At 40.4% G+C, this 12,926-nt stretch overlaps 1 protein-coding gene across 2 annotated transcripts in view; it reads right to left on the bottom strand.

Moving 5' to 3' along the window:
- Positions 1-351: 351 nt before the first annotated feature.
- Positions 352-12,926, bottom strand: part of LOC150079150 (ankyrin repeat and fibronectin type-III domain-containing protein 1-like) — a 205,550-nt gene continuing 192,975 nt past the window's right edge. For both annotated transcript variants that reach the window (XM_090383663.1, XM_090383664.1), the window contains 5 exons: positions 10,707-10,873; positions 10,350-10,502; positions 9,944-10,098; positions 5,578-5,678; positions 352-4,737 (listed from right to left, as the gene is read on the bottom strand). In XM_090383663.1, coding sequence (XP_090239789.1) covers positions 3,574-4,737; positions 5,578-5,678; positions 9,944-10,098; positions 10,350-10,502; positions 10,707-10,873 — 1,740 coding nt within the window. In that variant the 3' untranslated portion in view covers positions 352-3,573. The remainder of the gene's footprint in view (positions 4,738-5,577; positions 5,679-9,943; positions 10,099-10,349; positions 10,503-10,706; positions 10,874-12,926) is intronic.

Below are 12,926 nucleotides of genomic sequence, written 5' to 3'. Positions count from 1 at the left end.
TATTTTAATAGTTATTTTAATGCATATTTATAGGGACACCTATTCTTTTTTTGTAAAGCGGTTCATATAAATGGATCGATAAAACATTTTCACGCTAAGGAAATATTCCTTTGAGATACATTGTTTGTATTCCTTGCTGTCGAGTGATTTACACTCCTGCCCAAAAGTTTGGAATCACGTTTCAAAGACCAACTTGTTTACGATTTTTTAAAATATTTAAGAATATTCCAGTGTTTTGTAATAATATAAATAAATATAAATAATATAAATTTAGCAGTAAGAGTTCAAACTTATAAAACCAATACTTCTCACGGAATAACTTTCTGTCAAGAAAGTTATTCCGTGAGAAATATTGGCCAAAAACTGGGTGTGTCATGTTAAGGAGAACAAACTACCATTCGGCAATTCAAGGACAAACCACACGTAACAACGGAAGCACAAGATAAGACCACAACGCTGATTTTTAAACGCAATCCTCTACTTACTGCACTCTGAAATCCAAGCTGAGTTCAGTAGGAACAGAGAAACTACTGTGTCTACATCAGCTGTAAAACTTCGTCTTAAACAAGCAGGTCTTCATGGTCGTATAGCAGTCCAAAAACCTTTATTAAAACCAGATAATCAAAAGAAACGGTATGGTTTGGGCCAAGAGATCAACATTGGATAACTGAAGAGTAGCAAAACGGACTGTGCAGATGAATCCAAATTATTTGACCCAAGCATAGAGTTTCTGTTCTCCAATCAACTGAAGAGAAAATGGTTCCACATTGTTTAGTGACTATTGTCAAGCACCGTGGTGGTTTCACCATGATCTGGGGTTGCTTCTGTTTTTCTGGACTGGGTGACATCGTCGGAATTTTAAGAAAAGAGACTATAAAAACATTCTTGAACATAATGCAAAATCCTCTGGACTTCGAATTTGTAGAATAAGTTTTATATTACGAGACAATGACCAAAAGCGCAGCTCTAAGCTGTGCGGGGACTTTCTAGCAACTAAGCAACAGGAGCGGACATGGCAAATTATGGCGTGGCCATCCCAATCGCCTGGCTTAAACTCAACAGAACTTTTATGGGAAACATTACAGATAGCTTGTAATGATGTTAATGAACGCATTTATAAAATTAATCGCCAGAAGTCTGTCTAAGGCAGTGATGAAATCTCGTTGAGAAAACTTTGATGAAAAATCAGTAGTTTTAATATTAATCATTTCAATGCTTAAAGTACTTTGTAGTGTGTTTCTTTTTTATATTAAACATTACATTGTCATACGCTGTGATTCCAACTTTTAGGCCGGAGTGTGCGTGTCATACCAAAGAACTATTTTAAGAAAATACGAAGGTCGTGACCAACAATTTTAAACAACCAACTTTTCACTTTAAAATTTAATATTCAAGATGCGAAAACACTCTCACGAATGATAAATAATACACAAATAAATTTATTTAGGATCTCCCTCTTGAAGACCTAAACTTTCATTAACCACTGCGACTCCGATTGTTTTTTAATGCATCAAAAATTTGGAGGAGGTCGTCTGTGCACACCTAAATAGAGACAAAACAGCATTTCCAGCATCTATAAAAACCTCGTCATATACAACAAAATTTGATTGCCAAAAATACTATTTTCCTATACAAATACCACTCCACTTTTCTCTCTTTAATATATATTCCCTACATGTCGGGTTCTTTTTTTTTTTTCATTAATCACATAAGAAAAATAAGGATAGTCGTTAAGTATTTAAAATATTAGCTTTCTATCTTCCATCCGACCGCATTATTTACAACAACCTTACATTGAGAAATTAATAGAAAACTCTCTTCAGCAAACTCGTTTGGAAGAGGAATCAACACTGTTGGGGTTTGATGTAAGAAAGGTATAAGTACATCGAAGCAAACCTAAGGCACAAGCAATAGAATGACGTAGTTCAACTTTGCTCAGCCCTTTTTTGTATTTTCTTTTTTTATTTTTACTTTGAATGCTTTTAGGTAGAGCACTTAATGGCAACATGCTCATCTCGGAGCATTGGAACAGACAATTAACAAAAATAATCTTCGTGGATACTTTGCATTAACTGGTATGATTCTGCAAGACTCTTTGCATTCTTCAATTAACCGCGAACAACAACAAAACTGATGTTGATGGCTGAAAACAGCAACCAAACCGTCTTTGTTTGAGCACCACGTGAATAAAAGCAATTTTCTGTATAACAACGCCTCCTAACAAAGAAATTTCGCAACCATAGAAGCGGCAACAAGATAGGATTCATTCATCAGCTTGGATTCCATTATCGCGTGATGCACGCCCGATTTTGGCACAAGAAACGTGCCCTTTTGTTGAACAGAACTTTAATTATTAGAATGGCTTTGATTAAACCATTGTAGAATGTTTGTTAGAGACGCACGAGCGAATAATTTTTATGAAACATGGCCGGTGATTGAGAGATGAAGATACTCGTAAATCTGATGTAATGGCTTTCTTGTTAGAACTTTTTAAAGTCATTAATCCTGCGGTTGTATTGAAATTTTTCATAGAAAGCGAATTCCAATGCATCAAAAATACTTTTTCTTATACCTAAATGGTTATTTTAATTTTTAAATAAATACTCCGGGACAACCACACGATCAGTTTTTCTTGATGGGGATCGTTGCTTGATGAGATTCACTAATATGGCGAATTTGTTTTTAGAAACCTTAAACGAATAAAGAGTGACTAGATGCGTTTCATTTATATACCGCTCATTATCGACATCTAAAGAGGAGAAAGAGAAAAAAAAATATATGCGCGCGCACATACATAAGGAGGGGGAGGGTTAAACAGATGAGCAACTGGGCACTGTAGTGCGATGGAGGGGACAAAACATCACATTACCGTAACTGTCAGACGCTTCGTTCGAGGACGGAGAAAGGAGGATCACACAAATGGGGGTTGGTTTCGATTGGATATATCAAAAGACAATCCGCCATTAAGGGGGTGCCGTACAGCCAAATAATGAAACGAAAATGTCGGGATTCGACTGCATCACAGAAATAAAATTCCACGAGAGGACTCCTTCGTCATGAAAGGGTCCCACTGGCGAGACATTCCAAGGTACAATGTTTCGGGGGACGAGTTGTCCGTTCAGGTGGAAAAGGGCGCCTGTAAGGAACGTGAAAGATTACATTGATCGAAGGAAGAATCTTGAGAGTGGGACGTTTGTGATTATTAAAGGGGGATGCAACTACCAACGACTACACGTTCGTTAAGTAAGAAACAGTAGTGTGGAAGAGACTAACAAGACCTGATAGGAGGAGGGTGTCGAGATGAAAAATTCTGAAGAAGCTGCCCTGTTTGTCTCACCTGCGAAACATCTTCAGAGAAGTCATCAGTGAACTGCTAAGGGACGCATTGTCCCCCTCTTCCTCCCGTTACGCTGGCTTCGGCCGTAGGCCAGTACTGACACGGAAGGAAACCGGCTGTGCGAGACGTTTCTGGCCTGAACTCCGTTCGAAGAGAAACGGGAGCGATGCATGCGGGTACTGAAACTGGGGAGTCTCAGGGATTGCTTTAATACTTTACCGCTAACCTATGACCCTCTACCGTTGTTGTAGGTCCCAGAGAGTCAATGTGCTCGCCTTCCTTCTCACGTACAGCTTTCCTTTAGTCCACGGGTTTTGCACCTTCAGGGGCTGGAAGTCGTCACTCAAATACCTCTCTCTCCTGCCGACCACCGCCACCAAACACAGATTGCGGCGGTCCTTGTGGTTGTAGATTGGCCTTCGCTTTCCTTTGATGATAACGGCCATGTTCATCTGCTTCACTACAGTGTCCACTACATCCCTGGCAGTAGTCTCGGAGGTTACATCCATCCGGACGCTGGTGCCCGACGGAAGTCCACTGTCGTACGCAGCATATACCCGCAACACCCCAGGATGGACGCTAGAATCATCCATAAGCGCCGACGACAAGGAAGGATCTGAATTGGACGACGAGGGTCGACGGAAGAAGTCTGCGTCGGATTCATCCTCGCATTCCTCGTCTACTCTATGCAGTTCCCTGAACTGCACACCGATGTCGTCTCCCGTACTACAAGAGCTGTCTTTGGAATGCACACTGGCGTTCTCGAACTCGATGTCGTCTTCCTGGGCGGGTTCTGTGGCATCATCATCTTCAGCCAAACCGATGTCCACGTTTCTCAAACTCTCCATTGGGTCCTCTTCCTGTTCGTACGCGGTTCCGATGCTACTACTGCCTGCGTCATCATTATCCAGATCAAAGTTCAAACTCATCTGCTCCACACTCAGAGTCTTAGGGCTGTCCTGCAACGAATTACACTCTGTTTTGTCGTTGTCACTAACGGGCGTCCGCAAGAGCCTGGAGGTTGACGCACACCGGCGCATTTCCGTATTGCTTCCCGTACTCTCGATGGTGTCGTTCAAAGAGAAGCTGGAGGAAGAGTTGGTAATTTTCAAGAAGAGTATATCCGGAGTAACTGGCTGCGGAGTGAGTTTTCCGTCTCGAGACATTGGAGGGAGCCGAACCGGCGACTGGTGCGGCGAGGGAAGCGGAGACGGCGACCCGGTCTTTTGTATCCAGATGTCCATCAGAGCGATTCCTCCAGCTATCTGCTTGTCTCGTGCGTACGTTAGGACATCCATGAGCCACCGCATTGCCCTCCATGAGTTGTCCAGCTGCTTTTGGAAGTCCTGCAGTTGGGCTATGCGATACCTGGCGTGGGCCACCTCCGAGGACGAAAACGCCTGAAAGAGGAGAAAAAGCATTAGTCAGATATTAACATATTGCATATCAAATCAAAAAGCATTGAGAGACTCAGGTTCCCCATGAGGGAACCTCAGTCTCTGTCAATGCTATCGGAAATAATTGTTGTGTCACACACTATCAATAGGATTGGCTTAAGACCTTCCACGTGATAACAAGAATATGCTTCTCTTTTTCAGAAAAATGGTAGGTTTTTTCTTGCCTAACCAGGCCTTGGTTAGCCAAGGGGTCAAATTAAAGTAGTGACACCACAAAAGAGTATTATGCTTTTCCCTGAATTGATGGTGGACAAAATTATACAAAGCAAACAACGGCCCTTTTTATTCAAGCTGCTTCCTCGTTATCATTTGTTGTTTAGCATCTGCAAAGCAACCTGAGTAAACGAAGGCAAAAAGCTAGCGTGCCTTCTCTCCTCCTCACACATAAATAACACTACTACTTGACTTGAGTTCCTTCGCATTGGATATTCATTAAAAACTAAATATCAAACTGATAATCTTAAAAAAAAAACTCATTATAGCTAAAATTAACAATACAGAAATAATCTTTAGCATTTCCAGGGCAACTTCGCGTTTTATAATTCATCAGCGTAATTTTCTATTGTCATTATAAAAGAAAAAAATCCTTATACGAAGTAATAAATCTCAAATTGACCTCCGTAAAACCTTTACAGCTAAAACTGATAATTAAAAACCACAGTCCGATGTCAATTATTAAAATAAACAAACACTGAGCGCTATATTAATTAGCGAACATTGCCAATTTTTACTTTATGTACACGCACCTGCAAGAAAGAAGGCGACCATAAAACGTGACCTTACCTCTCTGTGCGCGTGATGGGCCACGGTCGTATCCATCTCCAGTATCGAGGATAGGCGGGCATAACGAAAGATGAACTTCGGCTGATAGGTTCCCATGTGAACTGTTGAACAAAATAACCCGGATGTTAACAGGTGTACAGATCACTAGGCCTAATGTACTCATATAATAAATCTTAGCTTGAACAGAGTGATTTACGATCCATAACAGCTAACTTCATTATTTATTATAAAAGTGTCCTATTTTGAATATTGCGCATAAAAAAGCAGTCAGAATTCATTATCCTGCAGCCATCAAGATATGACATGACACAGAGGATTGGTTATTGGCCTCGAAAGCCGCTATTGTAACTGGAAATGGTTTCTCGTGGAAGAAGATGGTCATAATGGATATTTCTAGAAAGAACTCATCGTGACGGACTTTGTTACTGCCCTTTGTCTTCAGGAAAGAAAGAAGACAAAAGAAAGTTGCGCAAATGGACAGAGAAATGGAAGCAAAGTAGGTTTATGGACAGTGTGAGAAATGACACTTCAGTAGAAGGAAGTGAAGCGTGTTTATCTCGGCTGCAGGGAGTGAGGGGAGAAAATAAAGCCAGATGCAAAACTTTATTGCGAGGATAGCTTCTGCAACTGGTGGGCAAACACGTGACCAAATTAAGGCTTCTTTGATTGAGTGGTACAGTAAGCATTAATTCTGCCATTTTAGAGATCATTTTATCAACAGGATATAAAGAAAGAAAAGGCTCTGAAAAGTATGACCGTATTCAAACTGTCAGAGTTCGGCATCTATGTAATGCCATACGTCTAAGTGGCTTCATTAAACGTCCCACTTACTGCTTCAGGAATCCCTGTTCGATATTGAGGGGTTTTCTCTTCAACTTGGACATGGGACAGAAATAATTCGAAGAAAGTGCAACTGCTAGCTACCAATCAGCAGTCCTATCCCCTGCGGTCGACTTTTTGAGCTTCGGTCCAGTAAATCGAGAACAGCCCGACTTCCACTGCCTGTTCGTCATCAGTAATATACCAAAACAAACATTCTTCATAAAAATACCAATACCAGCATGTCAACAGAGAACTCTGAGTACCACATCTCGAGCCAGACAAACGGCATCCATTATGGCATCATGGACACCTCTCCGTTGACCTGAATTCGCGTTTATCGACTGATTTGTATTTAACTTACTCAGCTGTTGCTGTAACTGGGATTTTATTGTAGTATTCTCAAAATATTGATATTCCTGCTGAATCACACCATCTGTGAGACTATGGGAATAGCGGTTGTAGCAAAAATGCGATCAGTTTTGCTACAACCATTTTTCTTTCTGCTTCTGTTATGGTTGCCGACGACTTAAAAACATATCTCGGCCTACTTTCCAAAATAAAAAGGAGGGTTTTTGCGCGTCTTTCTTTTAATTTTATAGCCCAGGTCCAAACCAAAATGGAGATGTTTCTATTTTGATTTGACATTTCGAAACGGACTCTCCAACGTTAATTTTCGTTCAAATGTAGCTCTCAAAAAAGAAAGAACATGTTCGGAGGTCGCCGGCCACCGAGTTCATACTCGTGAAGAAATCAAAATTTTACAATTTTTTGTGTATTATATCAAAATGGGTAGTGGAAAGGATACAGAGTGAAACAGTGCTAATATTATGTCAAAATTGGGCATCCACTTTGGAAAGCTCTGGTCGCGACCCTCCCGAATAAACACATGTCCTTAGTGGCTTTGGTGAAAAAAACTGCAACTCTGTGGAATTTCTATACAGTATGTTACAGTAGCGGTTTCCATTTCCTTCCGCGTCTGTTCGTATATTATGTGTTCACAGGTCAATTTCAATGGCGGAGGGGGAAGGCTGAAAAGTCCATTCAGAAATTTCTCCAGTCTCCGATGAAGAGAATTAGAAATCACTGAACTCAAATCTGGTAACATCAGGTGGCACCTTAGTGTGCTCTACAATATGCGGTCAAGAGGATTTTTCGTTTAAAAGGATTCAGTTCAGTTTTGGGATTGATCTCGACCATTGTCTTTATTTGAAAACGATTTCATTCTAATAAAGAGAATTACACTAATGAATGTGTATTTGTCTCCATCCTTCAATTTTATATTTTCTTCTCCGATAGCGTGCTGCCTGCATCCTGCCCTCAATTTGACGGATAATAAACTCGGATTTTTTAAGTTATGTTAGTTCATTTAAGATCTTAAACTCTAAGTTAATGTATGGAGGAGTGCTTGTACTAAATTTTAATACATGTCACACTTATCTTAATCACTGGATATTGTGTTGTTGTAGTGCAGTGTTTACAAGAATGAATGAGCAATATGGTGGATGCGCAGAAAGAAGCATTCGTTTTTGTTATTAATATACACATATGAATTATTACTGAAATGAAGAAAGCAAGCATATACAGCATCAGCCAAAAACCTTCCCATTTCACCCCACCCATTTGCCCCAAAAGTTTGTCCAGTTCTTCCTTGAATTTATTTAAGCTATCAACGTCCACAAAGACAGATGGAAGTTTGTTCCAGCAACCAACCACCCGCTGGCTAAAGGCAAATTTCTGCACATCTATTCTAGAACCGGCTTTCCTCAATTTAAGTGTATGCCCCGCAGGTTCGTAATCTGAGCAAGAGGAAGAATCCCATCAGCATTGAGCCTGCTCAAACTATTTCCTTAATCAAACCATTTCCAAAATCGCAGGTGCCTAGTCTCCAGTCGCTGCAATTTGCAGAACTTAAGCCTTTCTTGGTAAGCAGACCCCCCTTCCTTCCCCTCATTAATCTTGTTGCCCTTCTCTGTACTCGTTCTCGGAACTCTACATCCTTCCTAAAAGGAGGTCCCTGTACACAGTACTCACGGTGTGGCCTGACCATTGCCTTATATAAAATTCCTGTATATCATTGAGAAGACCCCATGATCTGCTCTAGCAGCCTGTCTGCACAATTATCCCCAGGTATTTTTCATTCTCTACCACCCTGAGTGTAATACCACACAGTTGGTACGTTCGTTTCTCTGGGTTACTTTTTTTGCGTTTGTCGATGTTAACTTCAGTTGTCACTTCTCAGCCCAACTTTTTTAGATCCTGTTACAGTAGTATACTATCCATTAACAACCCTTTCAAAGCCTGATATACCTTCATCAATAAATATATTATACAAAAAAAAGGGGGTTCAATACTGAAATCATGGGGCAACTCCACTAATAGCATTAGTCCGCGAAGAACAGTGACCATTGATTACCTACCACTCCTGTCTTCAACCATCCTTTTATCCATTGTAGCAACTTGCCCTTAATGCCATATCTCTCCAATTTGTACAGCAGTCTTCCATGTGAAACAGTATCAGAAGCTTTCCTGAAATCCAAGTATATGACATCAGAATTATTTTTTGCATACAGTTCCTTTGTGACCACATCGTAGTATGCAATCAAATTTGGCCAGACACGATTTCCCCTTAATAAAACCATGCTGTAATGCTTCTTTAACCAGTGACTCCATTATTTTTCCCGGAACAGAAGTTAAATTAACAGGTCTGTAATTACTCCTGTCACCCTTTGTGGATTGGGGATGCATTTGCACAACTCCAGTCCAGGTGGACCTCCTCTGAGTCCAAGGATTTGGCCTGGATAGATCCCATCCACCCAAGATTCTTTCTTATGTTTAACTTCAACGATTTGTCCTCCACTTTGCTCTCAGTTATTACAAAATCATTTTAAAATTACAATTTTTTAATTAAAATACAGAAAAGCTGCGAGGTATGTTGAGGGAAGTGAAAACAATTCCTTTTTCTCCTATTGATCGCACAAAACGATGGAATTCAATTAATTATAAAATATATGGAACAGTGATTTCACCTTTATCCGTTCTTTAAACTATCATTGTGGAATTCGCGATGTGTTCTTTAATAATTTGAATGATGAGAAAATGATGCACAATTTTTTGTGAATCTTCATTTTGGTCCGCATTGTGCCATAATTCACTTGGTTGTCTGCCATTGATCTGAATTGTCGAAGAAGAAAATGACACAATTTGGTGCTATGTTCTTATGTACTTTTAGTTTTCGGTGACAAGTTAAGCAAAAGGCATCCAGAATTAAGTTTCCAATAACATCGCTTCGGTATGCTTTCACCCCTCCAAAATTGAAATTGGCAGTTTAGAATTAATAGAGCAAGTTGATAGCAACATTCTTTTCAAATAACATCCGGGGACTTCTTTGATCGCATCTCCTACAACACAGTGACTGGAAGTTTGTAAATGCCTGTAAAAAACAAAGTTCTGCTAATTCCAATTAAAAGTTTCCCAACTGTCAAATGAGAACTGTGGGTCCGCATTTGTTGCAAAGACAAGTACCAGCTAAGGATTAAAAACTTACTCATCTCGAAGATCTGGACCGGTAGTAAGATGCAGTCTGTTCTCGATGTGAGCTCTTCGTGCTGACCAGGAATGGAACATACATTTTCGACAGGAGGTAGCACCAAAATAAAAGACACATCGCGGCTAAGTTCAATCACTTCCACGTCATATATCCTACAAAAAGAAGAAACAGTGGTGAAGAAGAATAAGGATGCCACGTGTAATTTCTAATTCATATTTTTACTATGAATGACTCTTTCTGTCTGGATTATGGTAATTTGTTACACTAACTCTATTCGCATTTTGGAGAAGGGTGTAGGGTTTGTTTAACTCATACAAAAAGGGTAATCGCGTCAATTAAGTTGCAACTAATATAATAATCGAAGGTGTCTTCAACTAAACATGATCTCGAGTGCTGTTCTTACCTGTGGTAGTCACACTGTTCAAAGGGAATGTCCAGAAAGCTCAATAAATTACGGGCGGCCGATGAGATCGCTCTCTGAAACTTTATTTGAGTGTCATTTGGATTTCCTGGCTTTTCTTCTGAATTCAGAGATTTCAACCACTGCCACTCCTCGCTGCAAGAAAAACGAGCTTTATAAGAATTCTTAGAAGATGCAATTGCAAGAAACAGCATTTGATATTGTAACGAATCTAAACTGGCGAAAGAAAGTCAAAAGGCGTTTAGGTCTTCGTTAATCTCGACCCTTTTTGAATATTAAAAGATCCCATTGATCCTCGTTATCTTTCCTCCGCCAGTTTAACTGCTCTTAAGGGCTTACCAGGATACGTGTGGATTTTCTCTCACTCTACAGTACGGAAGGACGTTGGGAGACTTTCGCGGCACGAGCACCCTGATCAATTCTACAGAACTTTTTAACTTCACGTACCCCAGGTACAGACCTCGTGGAAGGGGAATGTTGCTCAGCTGATTGTAAGTGATCATGTCCTGGAGAAAAAGAGAGAATTGTAATTATTAAAGCTATACAAAAATCCAGGACAGTGTTTCGTCATAATAAACATCGCTTAAATACTGTATACGCTGTCACTAGTATTTAGAGTGCTGAATATCTTTCTATCGAAGGTTGTAAAGGTCAACTGCAGCATACAGATTGATAAATCTCAAGTATAATTTTGCCGCGTGGAGATAGAAGGAAACATCAACGGTGCCCCTATTTCGTACGTTAATGGGCGCTGCTGGCGTCCGAATACGTGACGGCAAACCCTTCAAATACAAGCGCCGGGTGCGAACTTCGTGTTTAAACATCCTAGCGCCAGTGCACCAATTCGTACATGTCAAGCACGTGTGCCCCAGTTTGTGTAGTTTGCCAGGTTACAATTACATCCCACGTGCCTCTCAATTTCTCGAACCATAGTGTTCCAGAAACGTGATGCAAAAGTTTTCTCCTCGGCGCTGTGCACAATTGCGTTCATTTATTTTCTTCGCTGAGGTTGAGGAGAGGACAGTGTACCAATAATTATCTATTAAACTTATTTGCGTTTGGTGAGCGATTACAAAAGAGTCTCCCTGGTCCCTTTTTGAGCTGTACTGAGTAACCAGTTTCTTGTGGTGTCATGGCGCAAGTGAGCTTAGTGTTATCGGAACTGTGGGAGTTTTTAGCCCGAAAAAAAATGGCTTTTGTACCAACACGATTTCTTACAAAACAATTCCAATGATTGAATGTGTGTGGCATGGAATGCTTGCCCTCAATGACTTTCATCGGCCTTTTAAATAGCAAGTTCGGAAAGAAATGGCTTCCATTAGACTTGCTGAATGACAGAAAAGAGCCAACGATGGTGTTTTGTTTTCACAGCGATTGGATAATTCTTAACGCAATATTTTCTCCTAAACAAAAAGCGAATCACTTTTTTTAACCTACTTTAACGGGCTTGGGAGCGTTTTCTGTATTTGAATGCAGATTTATTTCCAGTTTGCAAGTCCCGATTTTAAGCATGTCTTGAATTTTCATCGCACATCATCCCTGTTTACTTAACCTGTCACCATATTTCCGCTGTATCCTCTATATTTACTTATCGTAATGCCGTGAACTCCGGCAGAAAGGATACGTGACTTTGAATTGAGAAGCAAAAAAAAAAAAAAAAATCTCGACAAAACTGTACCGATTTCCCCTCCCCACCCACTCCTGGGCAGCTCCGATTTCTTATCCCTTAAAACCTCATTCAGAACGAAAGTTCCAAGGAGCGTATATTGGATTAGTTAGGATAAATTACAGTTATAAATCGCAGTATAGAATTTATTAAAATATTGTGTATTTTACTGACTTCGGTTAATCCTTCGAGGCAGCTTTATAACCCAAAAAAAAAATAAAATAAATAAATAATAATTTGGAATAAGGCAGTCTTGTGCTATCAAGAGTAGTTGAAATGTCAAATCTTCAACATGAAAGAGCGTTTATGTGGCATCATGAAATTCATTGGCAGCTATTACCCTGATAATGAAATGTTAACACAAACCACACCTTGAAGTAACATAAATTTCTTAACTAAGCGCACTACCAATGAATAATGATTTTCCTCCAATAATATAAGAGAATTTACACTAAAAGGATGGGATTCCTGGGCAATGCGACGCTGTCACTCCTCTCGCTAGTGGGTGAACCCACCGCTTGGCAGGTATATACGTACACGACATTCACGTAGTCAGTATGGATAAACGTCGTGAGTTAATCGACTTTGAAAAAGGGATGATAGTGGGTACCCGACGCATGGGTCACTCTATCGCGGAGGTGGTACAGAATTTGCACTGTCCCCGTTCGATAGTTTCAAGAGTGTATCGGGAATACGCCATTTCCGGAATAACATCTCATCATGGACAGCGGCCTCCGTAGCCGAGTGGGCAGGAGCGGGAGTGCAGTAGCACACGCTCTTTGAGTAGACCGGGATTCAAGCCCCTGACTGCTGAATACGGTCGATCTGCCAACCCGTACTGGACCAACGTGGCAGATTATGGTCCATTTCCCTCAGCATGAATTGTTGAGGAG

This window comes from Mastigoproctus giganteus, chromosome 10, assembly GCF_048544385.1.
Source record: "Mastigoproctus giganteus isolate SK-2022 chromosome 10, ASM4854438v1, whole genome shotgun sequence".
Lineage (NCBI taxonomy): Eukaryota > Metazoa > Arthropoda > Arachnida > Uropygi > Thelyphonidae > Mastigoproctus > Mastigoproctus giganteus.
Note: the sequence above shows the minus strand (reverse complement) of the source record. Positions and strands in the feature narration are given on the sequence as shown.